The sequence below is a fragment of the Leucoraja erinacea genome, chromosome 2, assembly GCF_028641065.1.
Source record: "Leucoraja erinacea ecotype New England chromosome 2, Leri_hhj_1, whole genome shotgun sequence".
NCBI lineage: Eukaryota > Metazoa > Chordata > Chondrichthyes > Rajiformes > Rajidae > Leucoraja > Leucoraja erinaceus.
In genome coordinates, this window is record NC_073378.1 from 30,508,797 (window position 1) to 30,536,784 (window position 27,988).

The 27,988-nt window shown below is 43.7% G+C and overlaps 1 protein-coding gene across 2 annotated transcripts in view; it reads left to right on the forward strand.

Moving 5' to 3' along the window:
- The window catches only part of LOC129708446 (dysbindin-like), a 155,961-nt gene that overhangs the window by 99,366 nt on the left and 28,607 nt on the right, over nucleotides 1-27,988 (forward strand). For both annotated transcript variants that reach the window (XM_055654224.1, XM_055654233.1), the window contains one exon: nucleotides 27,335-27,490. In XM_055654224.1, the coding sequence (XP_055510199.1) occupies nucleotides 27,335-27,490 (156 nt within the window). The remainder of the gene's footprint in view (nucleotides 1-27,334; nucleotides 27,491-27,988) is intronic.

Genomic DNA, 27,988 nt, shown 5'->3' on the forward strand with positions numbered 1-27,988 from the left:
TATACCTGCTGGTGCTAGGGGCACTCACTAGTCTCGCTAAATGAACATTCGAGTACTATCGTACAATTGTCGTGGCCTGCGTTTGGGCCAGAGCGCAGGGGATAAAGCTTGCCGCTCAGTTGTTGACAACCTCCTGGAGAACTGTGACATACTATGCATGCAAGAGACATTCTTAGCGAAGCAAGACTTGGACAAACTCAATTCTCTCAATGACAACAAAAATTGGGACAGTTTGTTTTATGGGAAAGATGTGGAAGAGAAATGGAGGACATTTAAAGGTGAAATTTTAAGAGTACAGAATCTTTATGTCCCTGTTCGGTTGAAAGGAAATAGTAAAAATTGGAAAGAACCATGGTTTTCAAGGGAAATTGGACACTTGGTTCGGAAAAAGAGAGAGATCTACAATAATTATAGGCAGCATGGAGTAAATGAGGTGCTTGAGGAGTATAAAGAATGTAAAAAGAATCTTAAGAAAGAAATTAGAAAAGCTAAAAGAAGATATGAGGTTGCTTTGGCAAGTAAGGTGAAAGTAAATCCAAAGGGTTTCTACAGCTATATTAATAGCAAAAGGATAACGAGGGATAAAATTGGTCTATTACAGAGTCAGAGTGGACAGCTATCTGCAGAGCCAAAAGAGATGGGGGAGATATTGAACAATTTCTTTTCTTCGGTATTCACCAAGGAGAAGGATGTTGAATTATGTGAGGTAAGGGAAACAAGTAGAGTAGCTATGGAAACTATGAGATTCAAAGAAGAGGAAGTACTGACACTTTTCAGAAATATAAAAGTGGATAAGTCTCCAGGTCCTGACAGGATATTCCCTAGGACATTGAGGGAAGTTAGTGTAGAAATAGCAGGGGCTATGACAGAAATATTTCAAATGTCATTAGAAACGGGAATAGTGCCGGAGGATTGGCGTACTGCGCATGTTGTTCCATTGTTTAAAAAGGGGCCTAAGAGTAAACCTAGCAATTATAGACCTGTTAGTTTGACGTCAGTGGTGGGCAAATTAATGGAAAGGATACTTAGAGATAATATATATAAGTATCTGGATAAACAGGGTCTGATTAGGAACAGTCAACATGGATTTGTGCCTGGAAGGTCATGTTTGACTAATCTTCTTGAATTTTTTGAAGAGGTTATTTGGGAAATTGATGAGGGTAAAGCAGTGGATGTTGTATATATGGACTTCAGTAAGGCCTTTGACAAGGTTCCTCATGGAAGGTTGGTTAAGAAGGTTAAATTGTTGGGTATTAATGGTGGAATAGCAAGATGGATTCAAAAGTAGCTGAATGGGAGATACCAGAGAGTAATGGTGGATGGCTGTTTGTCAGGTTGGAGGCCAGTGACTAGTGGGGTGCCACAGGGATCTGTGTTGGGTCCACTGTTGTTTGTCATATACATCAATGATCTGGATGATGGTGCGGTAAATTGGATTAGTAAGTATGCAGATGATACTAAGATAGGTGGTGTTGTGGATAATGGAGTAGATTTTCAAAGTCTACAGAGAGATTTAGGCCATTTGGAAGAGTGGGCTGAAAGTTGGCAGATGGAGTTTAATGCTGATAAGTGTGAGGTGCTACATCTTGGCAGGACAAATCAAAATAGGACTTACATGGTAAATGGTAGCGAATTGAGGAATGCAGTTGAACAGAGGGATCTAGGAATAACTGTGCATAGTTCCCTGAAGGTGGAATCTCATGTAGATAGGGTGGTAAAGAAAGCTTTTGGCGTGCTGGCCTTTATAAATCAGAGCATTGAGTATAGAAGTTGGGATGTAATGTTCAAATTGTACAAGGCATTGGTGAGGCCAATTCTAGAGTATGGTGTACAATTTTGGTCGCCAAATTATAGGAAAGATGTCAACAAAATAGAGAGAGTACAGAGGAGATTTACTAGAATGTTGCCTGGGTTTCAGCAACTAAGTTACAGAGAAAGGTTGAACAAGTTAGGGCTTTATTCTTTGGAGCGAAGCAGGTTAAGGGGGGACTTGATAGAGGTCTTTAAAATGATGAGAGGGATAGACAGAGTTGACGTGGATAAGCTTTTCCCACTGAGAGTAGGGAAGATTCAAACAAGGGGACATGACTTGAGAATTAAGGGACAGAAGTTTAGGGGTAACATGAGGGGGAACTTCTTTAGTCAGAGAGTGGTGGCTGTGTGGAATGAGCTTCCAGTGAAGGTGGTGGAGGCAGGTTCGTTTTTATCATTTAAAAATAAATTGGATAGTTATATGGACCGGAAAGGAATGGAGGGTTATGGTCTGAGCGCAGGTATATGGGACTAGGGGAGAATACGTGTTCGGCACGGACTAGCTGCTTGGTAAAATGAGTCAAAGAGGGGTGCCTGAATACATTGTTAGGATTCTGGCCTACTGGTATGCCCACCAGACTATGCAAATAAAATGGGGCAATAGGGTCTCAGCCCCATTTGGGGTTAGCAATGGTGTTGCACAAGGGGGAATTTTGTCCCAAGTCCTTTTTAATCTATATATTGATGATCTGTCTAAACAATTGAAAGCCTGTAACACTGGGTGCGTGATTGGTAATATTTTAGTGCACCATATTATTTATGCAGATGATCTTGTGGTCTTTAGTCCATCTAGCGCTGGTCTCCAGCAGCTCCTTACTATATGTTCTGTGTATCGTGTGGAACATGACGTAAAAATATAATGCTAGTAAGAGTGCTGTTATGATCTGTAGAACCAAAGAGGATAAATGCCTAAAATATCCTGGTTTTAAATTGTCTGACAACAATCTTAGTGTCTGTAATAAGATAAAATATCTAGGGCATATTATTACAGAACAAATGACAGATGATGAGGATATTTATAGGCAACGACGCATGCTGTATGTACAGGCGAATATCCTCTTGCGTAAATTTGGTGCGTGTGCAGATGTGGTGAAGATGTCGCTATTTAGAGCATACTGCACACCACTCTACACTGCGCACCTGTAGTTGAACTATTTAAAGACAAGTATGCAGAGACTAAAGGTGGCATATAACGATGGTGTAGTGCCAGTAATATGTTTGTGGCTGCAGGAGTCAGTACTTTAGAAGCTATCCTAAGACACCACATGTATAAATTCATTTGCAGGATAAATGACTCTAAAAATGTGCTTATTGTGGCATTGACAAACATAAGGGTTAGCACTACACGCTACAAATCCCAGCTGTGAAGACACTGGTATCGTTGTCTCGTTGTAGGACATTGATCATCTTTTAATCTGGATTTTTAACAAGTATTGTGTTTAAAAAATATATAAATTATGATGTTTTTATGTGATATACCAAGATTTTATATGTATTTGATATGCAATGCGTTTTTAATGTAACGTTGCCCCTTGTCTGGACCTTGAGTCCGTAATAAAGTTTATTATCATTATTATTATTATACATGATTACAATTGAGCCGTCCACAGTGTACAGATACAGGGTAAAGGGATTAACAATTAGAGCAAGTAGATTTAAGGTGGATTTTCAAGCTGGAAAGGGTGCAGAGAAGATTTACGAGATGTTATAGTCTCAGAGACATAAGAGTAATGCAGTGTGGAATGTCCCAGCTACGCTAGTCCCACCTGCCCGCATTTGGTCCATATCCCTCCAAACCGCTCCTATCCGTGTACCTGTCTAACTGTTTCTTAAATGTTGGGATAGTCCCTGCCTTAAGCACCTCTTCTGGCAGCTTGTTCCATACACCCACCTTTGTGTGAAAAAGTTACCCCTCAGGTTCCTATGAAATCTTTCCCCCCCTTACCTTCAACCTCTGTCCTCTGGTCCTCAATTCCCCTACTCTGGGCAAAAAACTTGATTAGTTTGCATGTCAGGGATTATGGGGAGAAGGCAGGAGAATATGGTTGAGAGGGAAAGATAGATCAACCATGATTGAATGGCAGAGTAGACTTGATGGGCCGAACGGCCTAATTTTGCTCCTATAACTTATGAACTCTGTGCATCTACCCGATCTATTCCTTGCATGATTTTGTTAACATCTCATAATCAGGAGGCTGGCTTAGGTTAGTTTAGTTTAATTTAGAAATACAGCACGGAAACAGGTCCTTCAGCCCACCGAGTCTGCACTGACCAGTGATCCTTGCAAATTAGCACTATCCTACACATACCAAGCCACTTGACCTACAAACCTGCACGTCTTTGCAGTGTGGGAGGAAACCAAAGATCTTGGAGAAAACCCACGCAGGTCACTGGGAGAACGTACAAACTCCGTACAGACAGCACCCATAGTCGGGGTCGAACCCGGGTCTCCGGCACTGCAAGTGCTGAATGACAGTAACTCTACTGCTGCGCCACCGTGCTTAGTTCTGTGACTTGTGATACTCTTGGCACAGTGGCTTCCAGCACCATCTGTGGACATAATGTTTGTTCCCTTTAAGATGTTCCCTTTAAAATGTCCCATTAAGTAATGCTGGCCTGCGATCAGTAATTACAGTTCCTAACCACTTATGTAATATTAATGCTGAGGGCAGTAACAATGCCGTTGTAGCGGTGCCTTGCCATAATAATAATGTCTGAACATGGGGTTCCCATGTGACTCTAATAGTGCAAATGGCTAGAGGATAATCATGTATTGATTATTTAATATAAACACAGTAGGCAGGTTCTGTGGATGCTTTCAAGAGAGAGCTAGATAGGGCTCTTAAAAATAGTGGTGAGGGGATATGGGCTTGTATACTCTGGAATTTAGAAGGGTGAGAGGGGATCTTATTGAAACATATAAGATGATTAAGGGTTTGGACATGCTAGAGGCAGAAAACATGTTCCCAATGTTGGGGGAGTACATAACCAGGGGCCATAGTTTAAGAATAATGGGTAAACCATTTAGAACGGAGATGAGGAAAAACTTTTTCACCAAGAGAGTTGTGAATCTGTGGAATTTTCTGCCTCAGAAGGCAGTGAAGGCCTATGTTCTCTAAACCCATTCTATCCATGTATCTATCTAATTGTTTCTTAAACGTTGCGATAGTTCCTGCCTCAACTACCTCCTCTGGTAGCTTGGTCCATTCACCTGAAACTCTTTGTGTGAAAATGTTATCCCCTCAGATTCCTGTTAAATCTTTTGCGCCTTCACAATAAAACTTATGTCCTCTGGTTCTCGATTCCCCTACTCTGGGCAAGAGACTCTGTGCCTGTATTCCGATCTATTCCTCTTACGATTTTGTTCACCTCTATAAGATCACCCCACATCCTCCTGTGCTCCAAGGAAAAAAGCCCCAGCCTGCTCAACCTCTCCCTATAGCTCAGGCCCTCGTGTCCTGGCATCATCCTCGTACATCCTCTCTGTAGCCTTTCCAACTTTGGAAAGCCTTCGGGAAAATTGTGTGTTGAGACAAGGTTGTAAAAATTGGCATCTCTGTCTCAGGTTCCTTTTTAGTTTTGTTTATTGTCATGTGTATCGAGGTACAGCGAAAAGCTCTTGTTACCTGCTAACCAGCCAGCAGAAAGACAATACATGATTACCATCGAGCCGTTCACAGAGTACGGATACATGATAAGGGAATAACGTTTAACGGAAGATAAGGCAGTAAAGTCTGATCAAGGATAGTCCGAGGGTCTCCAAAGTGGTAGATAGTAGCTCATGACTGCCCATGTAGACTTCCCATACAGTCCATTTTTCAATTTACAAATTAGCAGCGTGAATAGTATTTTCAGTTCTTTTCAGTTGAATATGTTGGCATCTGCGGATTTATCATTTGATAACCATGCAGAAACAATAAAGGCCATTGTGGCAATTCATTTCATCTGAGTGCCTACTGAAATGACAGAGCATAACTAGCAATTAGTTCTGGTCTGTCAGTCTATGTGAGAGGGCATCTCATCAAAGTAGACTGCCGTTTCTTGATCAACTGCATTGTTCATTAGTTGTACAGAGTGAGACAATTTGAATGTTGAAGAGCGCAACTGATGGGTTTGCGAAGGAAATGGAGCCAAGCAGGTATATTCACTGAAGGGCAAATCAACCAAGATTAAATAAAATAAAAGGACAGGCATGATGATTCAAATGGCCTAGTTCTGTTCTTATGAAATAAGTTCTCTTCTCCCTCACTATTCCAATACCTTGTAGAAGTCACAGAGTCCATGACTTCAACAACTTCTTCGGCCCAACCTGCCCACGCCAACCAGCATGCCCGATCTACACTAGTCCCACCTCCCTCAAAACCTATCCTATCTATATACCTGTCTAAACATTTCTTAAAACTGTGTGATAGTACCAGCCTCAACAACCTTCTCCGGCAGCTCGTGCCACCCTTTATGTATAAAATGCTGCCCCTCAGGTTCCCATTAAATCTTTCCCCCTCACCCTAAACCCATGTCCTCTGGTTCTCGATTCCCCTACTTGGTAAAATACTGCATTTTCCCTATCTCTCTGACGATTTTATACACTTCTATAAGATCACCCCTCATCCTCCTGTGCCCTGTCTTCCTCGAGTAGTTTGAAGGACACCAGTAAGTTCATGTAATCTTGTATTTATGTCGTGAACATCCTCTGTTATGTTTTGAAATTCTCAAACTAATTTTATTGACATCTTTGGTTACCTTGTTAAGTCTTCATTCCAACGGCCAAAACATGTTCCAAGTCAATTTCTACATCATAGCGTCAGAGTAAAAGGACGTACCTTTAGAAAGGAGATGAAGAAGAATTTCTGTAGTCAGAGGTTGGTGAATGTGTGGGATTCATTGCCACAGAAGACTGTGGAGGCCAAGTCAATGGACATTGTGAAGGTGGAGACAGATGGATTCTTGATTAGTACTGGTGTCGGGGTTATGGGGAGAGGCAAGAGAATAGGGTTGAGACATATTAAAATGTATTCACTAGATATTCACTGAACATGGGCCTCACTAACAATGCCCGCATATATTGCTTAGTCGATGAATTTTGAAACATAGAACATAGAAAAATAGGTGCAGGACTAGGCCATTCGAAACTTTGAGCCAGCACCGCCATTCAATATGATCATGGCTGATCATCTAAAATCAGTACCCCCGTTTCTGCTTTTTTCCCCCAATTCCCTTGATTCCGTTAGCTCTGAGGGTTAAATCTAACTCTCTCTTGAAAACATCCAGTGAATTGGCCCCCACTGCTTTCTGTGGCAAAGAATTCCACAGATTCACAATTCTCTGGGTGAAAAAGGTTTTCCTCATCTCAGTCCTAAATGGTCTATCCCTTATTGTTAAACTGTGGTTCTGGATTCCCCCAACGTCGGGAATATTTTTCCTGCATCTAACCTGTCCAATCCATTAAGAATTTTATATGATTCTATAAGATCCCCCCATCCTTCTAAATTCCAGTGAATACAAGCCCAGTCGACCCATCCTTTCATCATATGTCAGTCCTGCCATCTCGGGAATTAACCTGGTGAACATACGCTGCACTCCCTCAATAGCAATAATGTCCTTCCTCAAATTAGGAGACCAACATTGCCCACAATACTCCAGGTGCGGTCTCACCAGGGCCCTGTACAACTGCAGTAGGACCTTCTTGCTCCTAAACTCTTGCAATGAAGGCCACCATGCTTTCTTCACAGCCTGCTGTACTGCTTACATCTTACATTCAGTGACTGACTTACAAGCACACCCAGGTCTTGTTGCACCTCCCCTTCTCCTAATCTGACACCTTTCAGATAATAATCTGCCTTCCTGTTCTTGCCACTAGTGGATAACCTCAAATTTATCCACATTATATTGTATCTGCCATGTTTCTGCCCACTCACCCAACCTATCCAAGTCATCCTGCAGCTTCATAGCATCCTCCTCACAGCTCACACTGCCACCCAGCTTTGTATCATCCGCAAACTTGGAGATGTCACATTTAATTCCCTCGTCTAAATCATTAATATATATATTGTAAACAACTGGGGTCCCAGCAGCACCCCACTGGTCACTGCCTGCCATTCTGAAAAGGACCTGTTAATTCCGACTCTTTGCTTCCTGTCTGCCAACCAGTTCTCTATCCACATCAATACGCTACCCCCAAAACCATGTGCTCTAATTTTGCACACTGATCTTTTGTGTGGGACCTTATTAAATGCTTTTTGAAAGTCCAGATACACCACATCTGCTGTCTCTCCCTTATCCATTCTACAGGTTATATCCTCAAAAAATTCCAAAAGATTAGTCAAGCATGATTGCAAGGAAGTGGTTTGGCATCCTTATGGAGATGGTCAGTGAATGAGATGTAGATGTCGCTGTGAATATTACCTGCCTGGTAATATTGTCCATACTGCTTCTGGTCTTCATGAGTGAAGGTCTGTGAAGGGACCACTCAATGTCGTGGCCATGAGATATTGCCTGGAGAAACTATTGCGGCAGTGTCTTGTGTTGAGATGAATGACTTCCAAAAATCACAAGACATCTTCTTCAATGCCAGGAATATCTCCAGCCAAAATATTTAACATTATGAGAGGCATAGATAGTTTAATTTAGTTTGTTGTACTGAGGCACAATGAAAAGCTTTTGTTGCATGCTGACCAGTCAGCAGAAAGGCAATACATGATCACAATTGAGCCATTCTCAGTGTACAGATACATGATAAGGGAATAACGTTTAGTGCAAGGTAAAGCCAGTAAAGATAATCCGAGGGTCACCAACAGGGTAGTTAGTAGTTCAGGATAGACAGTCAGAATCCTCTTCCCAGGTTAGATACATCAAATACTAAATATCAGTTTATTTATACATGTGTGTATATATTTATATCATGGTATATGGACACATTTATCTGTTTTGTAGTAAATGCCTACTATTTTCTGTGTGCTTAAGCAAAGCAAGAATTTCATTGTCCTATACAGGGACACATGACAATAAACTCACTTGAACTTGAACTTCATAAATAAGTGAAATAACATAGTTATGTGCTATTAAAGTTGCCAGGGGTAAACGGGACAAAAAAGGTTGGGAACCCCTGCTCTACATCATCGTCTATATCTCTCGTTTCCCTTTCCCGGGACTTTCAGTCTGAAGAAGGGTCTCGACCCTCGAAACGTCACCCGTTCCTGTCCCGCTGAGTTACTCCAGTTTTTTGTGTCTATCTTCAATACTGTTCTATGTTTTTGAAGGAAAGTTTTCATCTGATGCTTTGAGGCTATATTTGGTCAGACGTTGCCTTCATGTTACAGCTAGTCACCCTCACTCACACATCTCTGGAATTCAGTTCCGTTTGCTCTATGTTGACATTTCCGGTGGGCGGCGCGGCTCTGGCCAGCAGCGGCCTCTGCAGCCTGTCCGCGTTTTTATTATTTTTTGTCTGTGTTTTTATGTAGTTTTTGTTATTTTATGTTGGGGTGTGTGTGTGTGGGGGGGGCGGGGGTGGGGTGGGAGGGGGGGAGGAAACTTTTGAATCTCTCCCTGCACTGGAGACCCGACCTTTTCTCGTCGGGTCTCAGGTGTCGTTGAGGCCGCAACGAGGAGCGGCCTCCAACAGGAAGAAGCCGGGGACTCAGGTGTCGACTCACCGTTGCCGTCGTGGAGCTGGCCGAGTCCGGAGCGGGTGGAGCGGTGGAGGAGCGCTGCTGCTGCTGCTGCTGCTGCTGCTGCTGCTACCGGAGAGTCGGAGGCTGCTGCTGCGGGTCTGTGGACAACGGCACCGGGAGCCCACGGCTCCCTGGAGGGAGACCGCTTCTCAGGGCTCCTGCAACGGCGACTTCTCCCGCCCGAGTGCGGGGTTGAAGAGCTCCTGGAGCGGGGCCTGACACCACTGCCCCGCGCGGCTGGAATGGCCGCGGACTCTGCGAGCGCACACCGGGGGCTCTAACACCAAGACCCGGTGTGCGACCTCGCACCACCCGGCGTGGCTTTAATGGCCGCGGGACAATCGCCATCGCCAGCCGGGGGCTTTGACTTTGACTCTGACATCGGGGGGGGGGGAGAGTGCAGTGGAGAGATAACTTTATTTGGCCTTCCATCACAGCTATGTGATGGATGTTTATGTTAAATGTAATTATGTTGTGTCTGGGGTCTATTTGTGTGTAATGTATGGCTGCAGAAACGGCATTTCGTTTGGACCTCCAGGGGTCCAAATGACAATTAAATTGACTCTGACTCTGACTCTGACTGACTCTCTGATGTTAGGATAATGCAGGAGAATTCCTGGCAGAGGTTGACATTTATGCAGCATTTGGAAATTGGAGATCAATTTTTAAACCAAAAATTAGAAGGAATGGTTGCAACTCCTTGCAATTCCTTGCATTGGACGGTCAAACACTGATTTATGTTCTTTCAAGATTTTTATAGTTTTTAACTAGTAGAAACTGGCCCTTTGGCCCACCGACTCCGCGCCGACTAGCCATCCCCATACACTAGTCCTACCCTACACACTAGGGACAATTTACAATTCTTACCGTAGAACGTATAAACTCCGTACAGACAGTAGCCGTAGTCAGGATTGAACCTGGGTCTCTGGAGCTGTAAGGTAGCAACTCTACCGCCGCGCCCTGTTGTATACCCTTATCTGTTGGTGGTTTCCTCTCTTAAATTAAATTCCTCTCTGTTATCAAAACAATAGACTCTTAATTAATTTAGTGATTGCCGTTGCTCTGTTTACTTGCTGAGTAGATATCTTATCCCCTTTGCAGTAGTATAGCCTATGACTCATGATATATTTATTTTGCTAATGTAGCATCTGCCTGTGGTCTGAATAAATTACTACAGACCGTAATGAGAATAATAAATATTAAGCAGAATACATAAAGCAGAATTAAATAAAATGGTGTTGATGTAAAATGCCTTCCAGTGTCAGAATCTGGTTCAAAATATTAATGGCATTTTAATTTGCCCATTTGGTCATGCTGTGCTTTAATCCTTTGTTGAATATTCCCCAATTATATTATGACACCTCTGCCTTAATTTATATGTAGTCCCACTTCAACCTCCTTTCCACATGAGATTGGCTTGAATATCATAGAGTGATACAGAATGAAACAGGTCCTTCGGCCCAACTTGCCCATAGCGACCAACATGCCCCATCTATAGTAGTCCCACCTCCCTGTGTTTGACCCATATCCCTCCAATCCTGTCCAATCCATGTACTTGTCCAAATGTTTTTTAAACGTTGGGATAGTCCCTGCCTCAACTACCTCCTCCGGCAGCTTGTTCCATCCACCCACCACCCTTTGGGTATAAAAAAATTACCCCTTGCGTTCCTGTTAAATTTTTCCCCCTCATCTTAAACCTATGTCCTCAGGTTTTTGATTCCCCTACTATGGGTAAAAGACTGTGCATTTACCCTATCTATTCCTCTCAAAGTGTTATACTCCTTTGCTGTTATCCTTTGCCTTTTCTTTCAATTGAAGTGCTGCTCACCTGTTGTCAGTTCTACCTCTCTTTTTCCAATATATTTATGACTGTATAGATGTTTCATCAGTTTTGCTGTCAGTAACCACACTGGTGTCACTTTCACATGGCCCATATTTTAATCTTTCTTTCTTGACTGCTTCAAGATACAGCGCAGAAACAGGCCCTTCGGCCCACCTAACACTATCCTAAACACTGGGGACAATTTCCAATTTTTACCGAAGCGAAATTAACCTACAAATCTGTATGTCTTTGTAGTGTTGGAGGGAACCGGAACATCTGGAGAAAACCCACGTGGTCAAAGGGATAGACACAAAAAGCTGGAGTAACTCAGCGGGACAGGCAGCATCTCTGGAGAGAAGGAATGGGTGACATTTTGGGGCGAGACCTTTCTTGAGCTTTTCTTCTGTCGCCTCCGTCTCTGTGCCTTTTTCTAAGGGAAGGAGTCCACACCACCCCACCACACCACCCAGTCTCCCATCCCCACCGGTCCCTCTCCTCTTGGACTCCGCCGAATGGCCTTCTACCCTCTCTAGACGTTTTTATTTTCTAACTGCCGGCGTGACATCAATGGTCTCAACGTTTCCACTCCCCTGACCTACTCAAACCTCACCCCCTCTGAACGGCAGCCCTCCCCTCCTCTCACTCTGCACCAATCCCGACATTATAATCAAACCCACCGACAAGGGAGGTGCCAGGGTAGTCTGGCGCACTGAGGCTGAGGCCAGGTGATAACTCTCAGACGCCTCCTCCTACTTATCCTTGTACCACAGACGAGCACCAGGGATTAATCTCACACTCTCTCGGTGGTCACAGGGAGAACGTACAAACTCCGTACAGAGAGCACCCGTATAGTCAGGAACCCAGGTGTCTGCTGCCATAAGGCAACAACTCTACTGCTGCATGAATGCTTCATCTCCATTTAAGAGGTTAAGTTAGCAACCAAGGTTAGCAGTTCCATAGTTTTTTTCTTCCATCTCATCTAACTCCTTTGAAGAATTCTATTTCATTCTCCCAGTTTGTGTGACTGTGTTATACCTATTTTGATGTCCCAACATCTATTTCAGAAATAACTTAATTTTTTGTTAGCAATGGATTTGCCTAATTGGAAAGGCTCTCAACCATGTAGGAAGGAACTGCAGATGCTGGTTTAAACCAAAGGTAGACAAAATGCTGGAGTAACTCTGTGGGACAGGCAGCATCTCTGAAGAGAAGGAATGATGGGTTTCGGGTCGAGACGAAGAAAGGAAACGCCACCCATTCCTTCTCTCCACAGATGCTGCCTGTCCCGCTGAGAGGCTCTCAACCAAGTCGGGTTCGTTCTTCTCTCATCTTCTTCTCTCATCAGTTCTACTCTCATCAGTTCCGCCCCCGGGCAACAAGGGGAGTTCCATTAGCCATTACTTACCACCTTGCCATTCTCTATAATGAACAGATCCTATACTGTAATTTCTGCCACTTTTCAGGTCTCGAGGCCTGAACTAGAGGGAGAGGTTGAGCAGGCTTGGACTTTATTCCTTAGACAAGGATGAGGGGTGATCATATAGAGAGAGGTGTATAAGATTTGAAGCTACTCTCTATCCATTCAGCTATCTCTCCTTGGATCGCATGCAATCTAACGTTCTAGAGTTGTGTACCATGTGGAACCTTATCAAATTTACTGCTGACGTATGATAGGATGATTCATTTTTCTTGTTTCTTAATGTTTTCTTTTTAATGTTAATTAGTTCAAATACATTTAATAAAGCAATAGTTTAGTTTAGAGATACAGCGCAGAAACAGGCCCTTTGGCCCACATCGACCCGTGATCCCCACACATTAACACTATCCTTCACACACTGGGGACAATTTACCCGTGCACCAAGCCAATCAACCTACAAACCTGTACATTTTTGGAGTGTGGGAGGAGACCGAAGAACATGGTCCAAGAAAAGGTCATGGGGAGAACGTACAAACTCCGTACAGGCAGCACCCGTAGTCAGGATCGAACCCGGGTCTCCGGCGCTCCAAGCGCTGTAAGGCAGCAACTCTACCACTGCGCCACAATGCCACCCACTTACACCACCCTAAACGCTCTTCAGCATCAGGACATCATCATGAGCAAAACACTAAAACATGCTGTTAAAATAAGCTGCTATCAGGCAACTGAATCATCCACAACCAGAGAGCAGTGCGGAACAACCACCTATCTCTGGTGATCGTCGGGCTATCCATAACCGGGTCTTTGCTGGCTTTACCTTGCACTCAATATTATTCCCTTATTATGTATCTATATACTAAATAACTTGATTGTAATCCTGTATTGCCTTTCTGCTGACTGTATAACGCACAACAAAAGCTTTTCACTGTACCTCGGTACACGTGACAATAAACTAAACCAAAATAGTATTCAGTATTCAATATTTACTTTAATGTCATTTTAACTGAGTGCTTACATACACAGATGAAACGAAAAAATTGTTTCTCAATCAGTTCCCATCAGTGCGGTTAATAAAAACAGAATAAATACATATAGCTTTAAAAAAATTAAAATTACCATTTCTAAAAGTAGGCCTAAAAATTGAAATAAAAACAGACATTCAGACCGAACAGTGGCTTTACTTTGACAGGTGCCTAGCTGTCAAAGTATGGGCGAGGTTAGATGTGTTGGTGTATGATATATGGGGAGGGGACACAGTCCGTTAACCAGTCTTATTGCCTGTGTAGCATCCTGCTGGTTTTGCAGCTGATGCTCCTGTACCTCTTCCCAGATGGCAGAATGGAGAAGATGTGGTGTGATGGATGATAGGGGTCCTTGATAATGGAGATGGCTCTGCTGATGCTCCGCTTCTGATAGATCTCCAACAGGAAAGGGAGTGGGGCACCAATGATCCTGCTGGCGGTCTTCACTATCCTGTTGAGTTGGTTTTGCTTATAAGCCTTGCAGCTCCCAAACCAGGAAGTGATGCCGTAGGTCAATATACTCTCGATGATGCCCCTGCAGAAAGTCCTTAGATGAACAGTAGGGAGACCTGCTTTCCTTAGTCTCCGGAGAGGGTGGAGCCGCTGCTGAGCTCTTTTTATCACTGCTGTGGTGTTGGTCGTAGAGGTCAGGTCATCCGCCAGGTGAAGTCCCAAGAACTTCACACTGCTGACCATCTCCACAGCAGCTCCATCAATATGCAGCGGAGTGTGATGGTGTTTTCCAGCCCTCCTGAAATCGATCACCATTTCCTTTGTCTTTTCCACATTGAGGATGAGATTGTGAGATCTGCACCATCCTGTGAGCAGCTCCACCTCCATCCTGTACGCCGACTCATTGTTGTCACTGGTGAGACCCACCACTGTTGTGTCATCAGCAAACCTATTGATATAATTATTGCTGAGTCTGGCAGTACAGTCATGAATAAGCAGACTGAACAGCAGGGGGCTTAGGACACAGCCTTGGGGTGAGCAAGTGTTCACTGCGATGGTTCTTGATGTCCGACTGCCCACCCTGACTGCTACCGCTGTGTCAAAAGGTTAAAGACCCAGTTGCAAGTGCCAGTGTCCACCTTCAACAGCTTCAGCTTCTCCACCAGCTGCTGTGGGATAATTGTATTAAAAGCGGAGCTGAAGTCTATGAAGAGGATCCTGGCATAGGTATTCTTCCGGTCGAGATGTGATAGTGCGAGGTTGAGTGTTGTAGAGACTGTATCCTCTGTGGACCGGTTGGCTCTGTAAGCGAACTGCAGTGGGTCCAGGTTGGCAGGGAGACCGTTTTTGATGTGCTGCATGAGCAGCCGCTCAAAACACTTCATTAGTATGGGTGTGAGAGCCACTGGACGAAAGTCATTGAGACAGGCTGGGTTGGGTTTCTTCGGGACGGGGACGATGTAGCAATGTTACAAAATTTTGAGATTTAAAAAATCAAGTCTGCAATTTATCCCATCAGATAAAGCATAAAAATAAGTTTAATTTGACACCTAATTCACTTTCATATCTCAAGTAATAAAAAAGTTATGGCCATTTTCATACTCGGAAATTAGCATCTTGTTCCCTATTGATTTTCTATGGACATAACAAAAAAGCTGTGATCATGGACAGTCAAAAGCCCATAACCTTCTTAAAAATTAAGAGAACTGAATGAAATTTTCAGTTATCATAGATTGAACCATTCTGAAACAAATATAAAATAATCTTACTTGGATGACCTGAAATTAAAGCATATAATTAGTTAGTTACCCAATTGTAGCTAATTTCAAACTTCAATTGCTAGATCTAAACATCTATCCATTTATTAATACATGATTAACATTTTTAAATAGCCTAAGTGTCCAAATAATATTCACAAATAATTCACAATAAAACATGATTTTGAAATCTCATTTACATCAATTTATAGGCCAAATGGAAGGAATTTAGTGTTCAATTGCTGTAAATTAAAGTCCATTTTAAATCGGCTTTCTAGTGGGTTCCTGTGAACGCGCTGGTTTAGAACGATCACATTGCGCTGGATTTGTGCCCTCAAATGCCCAGAAAAATACTGCGGGATATAAAGAGCCCAAAATGGGCTACTCGCTATAGAAAACTTTGTATACAGGGTTCTTAAGAAGCCCCTTTTAATGTAAAAATAAGGTACATACCTTTAATTGTTTGCTTTATAAAACCCTGGGGCTGCGAGAGGTTGCGGGTTGAGAGAGTGATTTTTAAACTACTATAACTATTATACAAGGCCATAAAAACTAATAATACCTTTTGCGACGGGGTCTTTCAGCGATTTTTCGTTAATGATTTACTGGGCTGAACATTTTCGATTGCAACAGCCTAGTGAAAATCGCGTTTTAAACCCGCCCCCCTCTAAACGGCGCCAAAATCGCGCACACGGCCTGGGGCAGATTCTCAATGACGATTCAGGTAGGTTTTGTAACATACCTAGACGATGGTGGCACTTTTGAGACAGTTGGGCACTACTGCCTGGCTGAGTGAGATGTTAAAAATGTCTGTAAAGCCATCTTTTAGTTGCTCAGCACAGTCCCTTAAAACGCGTCCAGGGATGTTATCCGGCCCTGCAGCTTTGCGTGGATTAATGCTGGCAAAGGCCTTTTAAAAAATATGTGTTGTAGCTGAGAAAATCTACAGTTCTTCAGCTCATTTAGTGTAGGAGTTAAGTCTGGAGGGATTGTAACGCAGCTGTAAATACTATGACATGCAAAATAACGGTGTGCTTATAAAATCTTCACACTGTCTGCAAGTAGAGGGAGGATGGAATGGAGAATCAGTGAACTGTGGTCTTTGCCTCTGAGGCTGTATAATATTTAGAGAGAATTTAAAATAAAGTAGATATGTTGATTTACAAAGGTAGCAAAGGGTAAGAGAGCAACATGAATAGAAGATGAGAAAGGATTCCTAAAGTGCTGGAGTAATTCAGCGGGTCAGGCAGCATCCCTGATATACATGGATGTCCAATTCTATATGGCCATCGTAGAGTCTCTCATCTTCTCCATCATGGTCTGGTTTGGCTCAGCCACCAAACACGACATCCGGAGGCTGCAGCGAATCGTCTGATCAGCTGAGAAGGTTATTGGCTGCAACCTTCCCCCCATTGATGAACTGTACACTGCAAGGGCCAGGAAGCGAGCGGGCAAGATCATCTCTGACCCCTCTCACCCTGGCCACAAACTCTTTGAATCACTTCCCTCTGGAAGGCGACTCCGGACTGTCAAAGCTGCCACAGCCAGACATAAAAACAGCTTTTTCCCCACGAGCAGTAGCTCTACTCAATAACCAAAATTCTGTAGCCTCCTTTTGTTCTCGTATTTTATTTCATTCACAAACTATAATGTTTTATTCTTAATGTTTTCATGTTTTATGTTTTATTCTTAATTGTTTACTACTGTATATACGTGTTGTTACATGCGAGTGGAGCACCAAGGCAAGTTCCTTGTATGTGAACATACTTGGCCAATAAACGTATTCATTCATTCATGGATAAGGTGATGTTTTGGGTCAGGATCCTTCTTCACTGTGCCGTTTCACTGTAGCTCGCTACAGGCTCTTCACCGTAGCGCGGTACACATGACAATAAATGAAACTAAGCTTCAGACTGCGATTTTTTAATTACCCTAAAGATAGTGGGTGTGTGGAACAAGCTGCCAGTGGAGGTAGTTGAGGCAGGTACTATTGCAATGTTTAAGAAACATTGAAACAGGTACATGGATAGGGGCTTTAGAGGCATGTGGGCCAAATGCAGGCAGGTGGGACTGGTGTAGATGAGGCATGTTGGTTGGTGTGGTCAAGTTGGGCCGAAGGGCCTGTTTCCACGATGTTTGTCTCTATGATTCTTAAGAGTTCCGATGTGAAACGTCACCTATTCATGTTCTTCAGGAATGCTGCCTGATGCACTGTTACTCCAGCACTTTATGTCATTTTTATTGTAAACTAGTATTTGCAATTCCTTGAGATTTTTAAATTATTCATCGATTTCCAATTTGCAACTTTGTTTAATTGCATATGCAACATACACATCAGTAAGATGGACACAATGTGCTGGAGTAACTCAGCAGGTCAGGCAGCATCTCTGGAGAGAAGGAACAGGTGACGTTTCATGTCGAGACTCTTCTTCAGACTGAGAGTTAGGGGCGAGGGAGTCTGTTCCCCTCCCCTCCCGTGAAGAAGGCCTTATACCCAAAGAGTCACCTATTCCTTTTCTCTACTTGTCCCGCTGAGTTACTTCAGCATATTGTGTATCATCGGTGTAAACCAGCATCAGCAGTTCCTTCGTACACATCAATAATGTACCTTTAAATGCAGAACAATTATATCCTTTAAGTCCATGTCCCCTTCACTACACTGGGCGACACGGTGGGGCAGCGGTATAGTTGCTGCCTCACAGCGCCAGGGTCCCGGGTTCGATCCTGACTAACGGGTGCTGTCTGTACGGAGTTTGTGCGTTCCCCCCGTGACCTGCGTGGGGTTTTCTCTGAGATCTTCGGTTCACTCCCACACTCCCCAGACGTACAGGTTTATAGGTTATTTGACTTGGTAGAAATGTAAAATTGTCCCAAGTGTGCGTAGGGTAATGTTAATGTGCGGGGATTGCTAGTCTGTGCGGATTCGGTGGGCCGAAGGGCCTGTTTCCGCGCTGTGCCTCTAAACTAAACAAACGGCTATTTTAGGTTTTGTCATGCTGATGAAACGTATGAATATAATGACTGCGTACTGATGGAGACTTATTCAGGTAATTAGAAAATAATGCTGTGGGCGGCTTCACAGCTGATGATTTCAATTTCTAGGACTCGTCTTTATATAAAGAGAGCTCATCTTATTCTAACCACGTGGATTATGTAATAACTGTGACAGGGAATCTAGGGCACATTTACAAGCTTGTTATATTTTTTAATCCAATCGCATCTCTGAGTCAAACGTGACAGTTCATATTTGGCTTTGTTGACATTTCTGTCCCTTTCATCCAGACAGTTTTATACCCAGTGTGTAGCTCTAGTGCCGATTGTGGAAATACAAAGGCATTGTTTTCAGCCCTTGTGACATCTCTGTTCATAATCAACTCCATTCCTCTCCCTTGCAACTCTGATTCCGAATTGGACTGCTTGTAATTTTGGTGTCATATTGATTCCATCGCTCAGGTTCACTCTTTGCATTAAAAGAGATACAAAGTGCTTGAGTAACTCAGGAGGTTAGCCAGCATCTCTGGAGAATGCTCATAAGTGATAGGAGCAGAATTAGGCCATTCGGCCTATCAAGTCTTCTCCGCCATTCAATCACGGCTGATCTATCGCTCTTTCTCAACCCCATTCTCCTGCCTTCTCCCCATAACCATGACATTGATATTAATCTAGAATCTATCTATCTCTGCCTTAAAAATATCCATTGACTTGGCTTCCACAGCCGTCTGCGGCAATGAATTTCACAGATTCACCACCCTTTGACTAAAGAAATTACTCCTCATCCCCTCAGAAATTACTCCTAAAAAAAGTCCGTTAATTGTGAGGTTGTGACCTTCATAGAACATAGAAAAATAGAAAATAGGTGCAGGAGTAGGCCATTCGGCCCTTCGAGCCTGCACCGCCATTCAATATGATCATGGCTGATCATCCAACTCAGTATCCTGTACCTGCCTTCTCTCCATATCCCCTGATCCCTTTAGCCACAAGGGCCACATCTAACTCCCTCTTAAATATAGCCAATGAACTGGCCTATACTACCTTCTGGGGGAGAGAATTCCAGAGATTCACCACTCACTGTGTGAAAAATGTTTTCCTCATCTCGGTCCTAAAAGATTTCCCCCTTATCCTTAAACTGTGATTACTTATTCTGGACCAAGGGGTCACAGTCCAGTCCTAGACTTTCCCACAAGCGGAAACATCCTCTCCACATCCACTCTTTTCAGGCCTTTCACTATTCTGGATGTTTCAATTAGGTCCCCACTCATTCTGAACTCCTGCGAGTACAGGCCCAGTGCCGACAAACACTCATCGTATGTTAATCTACTCATTCCTGGGATCATTCTTGTAAACCTCCTCTGGATCCTCTCCAGAGCCGACACATCCTTCCTCAGGTATGGTGCCCAAAACGGCTCACAATATTCCAAATGTGGCCTTACCAGCTCTTTACAGAGTCTCAACATCACATCCCTGTTTTTGTATACAAGCCATCTTGAAATAAATGCTAGCATTGAGTTTGCCAACTAAACCCGTGGGTAGGTGATGTTTCCAGTTGGGACCTTTCTTCAGACCAGCTCTCTTAGATGTAGCTGCTTTAAATGCAAATTGCAGCACTCTACCCGTGACAGATGTAATCTTTAAATTAGCAAAATTATCCCAGTCTGAACAGAAACATATCAGAAATTATGGGGAAAATAAATCTTGTTGCCAAAAAGGCGACTATTACATAATGGACTCAGTGCGCTGTTTGTAAGCATGGGGTACTGAATAGGGGATTGGCTTTATGTATGGCAAATTTCGCACTGATATAAATGTATTTCATGGTACCATTGGTACATGTGACAATAAAATAACCAATGAACCATTGAGTTACCTCGACGAATGATTTACGTATTGAAACATCACCAATCCATGTTCACTTGAGTTGCTGCCACACTCGCTGAGTTACTCTGGCACTTTGGGTCTTTTTTTGTATAAATCAGCATCTGCAGTTTCTTGTAAACATAGAAATATGGAAAATAGGTGCAGGAGTAGGACATTCGGCCCTTCGAGCCATTCAATATGGTCATGGCTGATCATCTAAAATCAGTACCCCGGACCTGCTTCCCCCCCCCCCCCCCCCCATATCCCTTGATTAGCCCAAAGAGCTAAATCCAACTCTCTCTTGAAAACATCCAATGAATTGGCCTCCACTGCCTTCTGTGGCAGAGAATTCCACAGATTCACAACTCTCTGGGTAAAAAGGTTTTTCCTTGTCTCAGTCCTAAATTGCCTACCCCTTATTCTTAATGTATTCTTAATGTACCAGCATTTATAGCTAGCAAGTTAGACTAAGAATTTTCATAATTCTCATTCTGTACTTAATGTTCTGTACTGTTCTATGGTAATCAGGTAGTGAAAATAGTGAAATGGTACAGTAGACATAAGCATATTTTTTTAGTAAACCTGCATCTGCAGTTCCTTGATTCCTCTCTTAACATTCTCTGTGTCACACCCCCCCCCCCCCCCCCCCCCCCCCCCCCCCCCCCCCCCCACACACCCTCAGTTATCTAATTTTGAAATCCACCACCTCCTGGAGCCTTTCCTCCCTCTGACTCTCATTTTCCAACCTTCATAAATACTGCTGCTCACATCCTAACTGGCAAAAAATCCCAAAAGTACTCTCACAATGTTTAAGAAACATTTGGACAGGTATATGGTTAGGACAGGTTTAGAGGGATAGAAACATAGAAACATAGAAATTAGGTGCAGGAGTAGGCCATTCGGCCCTTCGAGCCTGCACCGCCATTCAATATGATCATGGCTGATCATCCAACTCAGTATCCCCTACCTGCCTTCTCTCCGTACCCCCTGATCCCCTTAGCCACAAGGGCCACATCTAACTCCCTCTTAAATATAGCCAATGAAGTGGCCTCAACTACCCTCTGTGGCAGAGAGTTCCAGAGATTCACCACTCTCTGCGTGAAAAAAGTTCTTCTCATCTCGGTTTTAAAGGATTTCCCCTTTATCCTTAAGCTGTGACCCCTTGTCCTGGACTTCCCCAACATCGGGAACAATCTTCCTGCATCTAGCCTGTCCAACCCCTTAAGAATTTTGTAAGTTTCTATAAGATCCCCTCTCAATCTTCTAAATTCTAGAGAGTATAAACCAAGTCTATCCAGTCTTTCTTCATAAGACAGTCCTGACATCCCAGGAATCAGTCTGGTGAACCGTCTCTGCACTCCCTCTATGGCAATAATGTCCTTCCTCAGATTTGGAGACCAAAACTGTACGCAATACTCCAGGTGTGGTCTCACCAAGACCCTGTACAACTGCAGTAGAACCTCTCTGCTCCTATACTCAAATCCTTTTGCAATGAAAGCTAACATACCATTCGCTTTCTTTACTGCCTGCTGCACCTGCATGCCTACCTTCAATGACTGGTGTACCATGACACCCAGGTCTCGCTGCATCTCCCCCTTTCCCAATCGGCCACCATTTAGATAATAGTCTGCTTTCCTGTTTTTGCCACCAAAATGGGTAACCTCACATTTATCCACATTATACTGCATCTGCCAAACATTTGCCCACTCACCCAGCCTATCCAAGTCACCCTGCAGTCTCCTAGCATCCTCCTCACAGCTAACACTGCCCCCCAGCTTAGTGTCATCCGCAAACTTGGAGATATTGCCTTCAATTCCCTCATCCAGATCATTAATATATATTGTAAATAGCTGGGGTCCCAGTACTGAGCCTTGGGGTACCCCACTAGTCACTGCCTGCCATTGTGAAAAGGACCCGTTTACTCCTACTCTTTGCTTCCTGTTTGCCAGCCAGTTCTCTATCCACATCAATACTGAACCCCCAATGCCTTGTGCTTTAAGTTTGTATACTAATTTTTTATGTGGGACCTTGTCGAAAGCCTTCTGGAAGTCCAGATACACCACATCCACTGGTTCTCCCCTATCCACGCTACTAGTTACATCCTCGAAAAATTCTATAAGATTCGTCAGACATGATTTACCTTTCGTAAATCCATGCTGACTTTGTCCAATGATTTCACCACTTTCCAAATGTGCTGCTATCCCATCTTTAATAACTGACTCTAGCAGTTTCCCCACTACCGATGTTAGACTAACTGGTCTGTAATTCCCCATTTTCTCTCTCCCTCCCTTCTTAAAAAGTGGGGTTACGTTTGCTACCCGCCAATCTTCAGGAACTACTCCAGAATCTAAAGAGTTTTGAAAGATTATTACTAATGCATCCACTATTTCTGGAGCTACTTCCTTAAGTACTCTGGGATGCAGCCTATCTGGCCCTGGGGATTTATCGGCCTTTAATCCATTCAATTTACCCAACACCACTTCCCGGCTAACCTGGATTTCACTCAATTCCTCCAACTCCTTTGACCCGCGGTCCCCTGCTATTTCCGGCAAATTATTTATGTCTTCCTTAGTGAAGACGGAACCAAAGTAGTTATTCAATTGGTCCGCCATATCCTTGTTCCCCATGATCAACTCCCCTTTTTCTGACTGCAAGGGACCTACATTTGTTTTAACTAATCTCTTTCTTTTCACATATCTATAAAAACTTTTGCAGTCAGTTTTTATGTTCCCTGCCAGTTTTCTTTCATAATCTATTTTTCCTTTCCTAATTAAGCCCTTTGTCCTCCTCTGCTGGTCTTTGAATTTCTCCCAGTCCTCCGCAATGCTGCTTTTTCTGGCTAATTTGTACGCATCATCCTTCGCTTTGATACTATCCCTGATTTCCCTTGTTATCCATGGATGTACTACCTTCCCCGATTTATTCTTTTGCCAAACTGGGATGAACAATTTTTGTAGTTCATCCATGCAGTCTTTAAATGTCTTCCATTGCATATCCACCGTCAACCCTTTTAGAATTAATTGCCAGTCAATCTTGGCCAATTCACATCTCATACCCTCAAAGTTACCTTTCTTTAAGTTCAGAACCATTGTTTCTGAATTAACAATGTCACTCTCCATCCTAATGAAGAACTCAACCATATTATGGTCACTCTTGCCCAAGGGGGCACGTACAACAAGATTGCTAACTAACCCTTCCTCATTACTCAATACCCAGTCTAAAATAGCCTGCTCTCTCGTTGGTTCCTCTACATGTTGATTTAGATAACTATCCCGCATACATTCCAAGAAATCCTCTTCCTCAGCACCCCTGCCAATTTGATTCACCCAATCTATATGTAGATTGAAGTCACCCATTATAAACCGTTTTGCCTTTGTCGCACGCATTTCTAATTTCCTGTTTGATACCATCTCCAACTTCACTACTACTGTTAGGTGGCCTGTACACAACACCCACCAGCGTTTTCTGCCCCTTAGTGTTGTGCAGCTCTACCCATACCGATTCCACATCCTCCAAACTAATGTCCTTCCTTTCCATTGCATGAATCCCCTCTCTAATCAGTAACGCTACCCCCCACCTCCTTTTCCTTTCTGTCTATCCCTCCTGAATATTGAATATCCCTGGATGTTCAGCTCCCAGCCTTGGTCACCCTGGAGCCATGTCTCCGTGATCCCAACTATATCATAGTCATTAATAGCTATCTGCACATTCAACTCATTCACCTTATTACGAATGCTCCTTGCATTGAGACACAAAGCCTTCAGGCTTGTTTTTACAACACTCTTACCCCTTACACAATTATGTTGAAAAGTGGCCCTTTTTGATTTTTGCCCTGGTTTTGTCTGCCTGCCACTTTTACTTTTCACCTTGCTACCTATTTCTTCTACCCTCATTTTACACCCTTCGGTCTCTACGCTCACACATTTAAGAAACCCTTTCCCTTTAACTCCATCCTCCACTGTCCCATTCAACACCCCACCCCCCTTATTCAGTTTAAAGCCACCCGTGTAGCAGTGGCAAACCTGCCTGCCAGAATGCTGGTCCCATACCTGTTAAGATGCAATCCGTCCCTTTTGTACAGTTCCCCCTTACCCCAAAACAGATCCCAGTGATCTAAGAATCTAAATCCCTGCCCCGTGCACCAGATCCTCAGCCACACGTTCAGGTCCCGTATCTCCCTGTTCCTGCTCTCGCCAGCACGGGGAACTGGAAGCAAACCGGAGATAACAACCCTGGAGGTCCTGCTTTTCAACATTTTTCCGAGCTCTCTAAAGTCACGTTGCAGAATATTCATCCCCTTCTTTCCGACATCGTTTGTGCCGACATGCACTACCACTTCCGGATGTTCACCTTCGCCCTTGAGGATTTTCTGCACTCTGTCCGTGACATCCTGGATCCTGGCACCGGGAAGGCAGCACACCATCCTCGCATCCCGTCTGTTGCCGCAGAAACCCCTTTCCGTACCTCTCACAATGGAGTCTCCCACTACAATGGCGTTGCCTGCCTTAGACCTTTTTGGTTTTGGCTCAACAGCCCTATTCGCATCACAGGCCAGTCCACCGCTCACGTCTTCTGTCCCAACAGCTTCTAAGCGGATGAACCTGTTTACAAGAGGAACATCACCCGGGGACGTTGGCATTCCATGCTTCCCTCCCTTTCTCACTGTCTCCCACCTTCTCTCTTCCAGTACCTTAGGTGTAACAATCGTACTGTAGGACTTGTCAAGGAACGACTCCGTTTCTCGTACGAACCGGAGGTCATCCACTTGCTTCTCCAGTTCCCCAACACGGCCCTTCAGGAGCTCTACCTGGATGCATTTTTCGCATTTGTAGCAGCCAGAGGCACCAGCGGTGTCTCCTTGACCTCCCACATACTGCAAGCATCGCACTGAATCAGCTTGCCTGACATCTCCTTCTTTGTCTCTCCCTCTCAAGCGTATTGCGTGGTCTCCTCTCCTCAGCCTCCTCTCCGAAGACTCTCGAGCCAAAGACTCACACTTTTCTCACAGGGCACTTCGCTCACTAGGTCGCCCACTCACTGCCGCTCGCAAAGAGCTGTCCTGCTTAAATTGACTGATAAATTGCCTGATTTACCAATTTACACAGCCAATTCCTCAGTTTTCAACTGTTTTCACCCCTCTCCTCACACTTGGGCTAGAGCCAATCAGTGGTATCTCTTGCTAATCTGTTGCTGCTGTTGTTCCTCCCAAATCTACAGCAGCCGTCTGTAGATTTGGGCCAAATCTGGGCCCGGATATGGGCCAAACGCAGGCAGGTGGGACTGATGTAGATGAAACATGTTGGTCGGTGTGGGCAAGTTGTGCCAAAGAGCCTGTTTCCACGATGTATGACTATTATTCGGGCACCTAACGCACCATCACTTTACATTTGACGCTGGATGTACAGGAACGTACTCATCTTATAGATGATCCTATAGAGCTGTATAAAATCGTGAGAGGAATAAATCGGGTAAATGCACAGAGTAATGGAATCGAGGACATAGGTTTAAGGTGAGGGAGGAAAGATTAATAGGAATCTGAGGGGTAACCTTTTTACACAATGCGTGGTGGGTGTATGGAGTGAGCTGCCAGTAGAGGTAGTTGAGGCTGGGACTATCACAGCATTTAAGAAACATATAGATAGGGACATGGATAGGATAGGTTTAGAGGGATAGGGGCAAAATGCAGGTATGTGGGACTAGTGTAGATGGGGCATGTTGGCTGGTGGGGGCAGGTTGGGCTGAAGGACCTGTTTCCACGCTGTATCACTCTGACTCTATAAATGCGTCACCTGTTCCTACTGATTTATTTTAGTGCCTGGTCTAATCACGACTGTGTCTTGAAGTTCTAATCATTGCTTTCAACTCCTTCCATGTCATCACTCTCCCACTCGCAGTTTCTCCGGCCCAAAGGTCTGAGAAAGTCGTGCTCTATCAGTTCTGTATGAATGTATGCAGCTAATTTTACTCTAACCCAGCCCAACTGTGTCTTTATCTGTTTACGTCACCATTCTGGAATTCTCTCGCCAAAACTTTCATCCTTCTTTCCCCCTCTATTGTTTGTGAAAAAAAGTTCTCTCTGCTTGCCAGCTGTGCCCTGAAATGGCTTGCACTTGGTTTTGTTCACTATCATTCCAGTGATTCCGGAGCTGCACAAATGGGCAGAGAGATGGTAGATGGAGTTTAATGACAGCAAGTGTGTGGTGACGGTCGGATGTAAGGGGAAAATATAGCATTGGATGAGAACGTACAGGGCATGGTTAGCAAGTTTGCAGATGACACAAAAGTGGGTGGGATCGTAGATAGTGAAGATGGTTGTGTCACAGTGTTGTTGTGGAACAGCTCCATCCAAGACCGCAAGAAATTGCAGAGAATTGTGGACACAGCCCAGACCATCACACAAACCAACCTCCCTTCCATCGACTCCATCTACAAGGCTAGCAGCATAATCAAGGATCAGTCTCACCCCCGGTCACTCCCTTCTCCCCTCTCCCTTCAGACAAGAGGTACAGAAGTGCAAAAACGAACACCTCCGGATTCTTCCCAGCTGTTATCCGGCAACTGAACTACTATCTACCTCAATGGTGATCCTCGAACGATCTTTAATCTGAGGTGTTTCTGGTTCAGAGAAGGGTCTCTTCCCGAAACATCTCTTATTCCTTTTTTCCAGAGTTGCCGCCTGACCCACTGAGTTGCTCCAGCATTTTGTGTCTATCTTCAGTGTAAACCAGCATCTGCAGTTCCTTTCTACACCTGTCTTTAATCGGACTTTATTGGACTTTATCTTGCACTAAACGTTATGCCCTTTACCCTGTATCTGTACACTGTGGATGGTAAACATGTTTTGTCTTTTCGCTAACCGGAGGGCACGCAACAAAAAGCTTTGCTCTGCACCTCAGTACACGTGACAATAATAAACTCAAATCAACTAGGTTACGATTGAAACTTTTATGAATTGTTTGCATTGTATGAAGTCCTGGTAATGTGTAGTTCCTATTTCTTTGCTCAATGATCTTTTCCTCCTGTTTCAGTTAAGTTGGATGAAGTACATGCCCATAAGGTTCGTGACATGGAGAACTCACAGCAACAGAAATTGAAAGAGCGGCAGAAGTTTTTTGAAGAGGCCTTTCAGCAGGACTTGGAGCAGTACCTGTCCACAGGGTATTTGCAGATCGCGCAGAGACGAGGCAAGACTTTCCATTACTTTAGCATCAGAAATCAAAGCAAATTGTCCTCAAATATTCTCTGCTATGATATTCACACAATGCAAGTCGGTGTACCTTGTAGTATAACTTTAAATGTTTCTGTGTCTTCAACAATATTTCAAGAGTCTTTATTGTCCTATGTCCCAAACAGAACAATTATATTTTTACTTACAGCAGCACAACAAAATATGTAAACATGTGTGTGTGTATGTGTGTATATGTGTGTGTGCATTTATATATATATATATTTGATAAAGAACATCTTCTGTTTATTATTTTGTTTTCTATGTTTACATATTCTGTTGTGCTGCTGCAATTATATAATAGTGCAAAAAGACAATGCCAATGTTCCCAAGTCTACGTAGTTCAGAGCTTATTTAGAGGTTGTTGTGTTTAATAACCTGATGGCTGTAGGGAAGAAGCTGTTCCCGAACCTGGACGTTACAGTTTTCATGCTCCTGTACCTTCTTCCCGATGGCC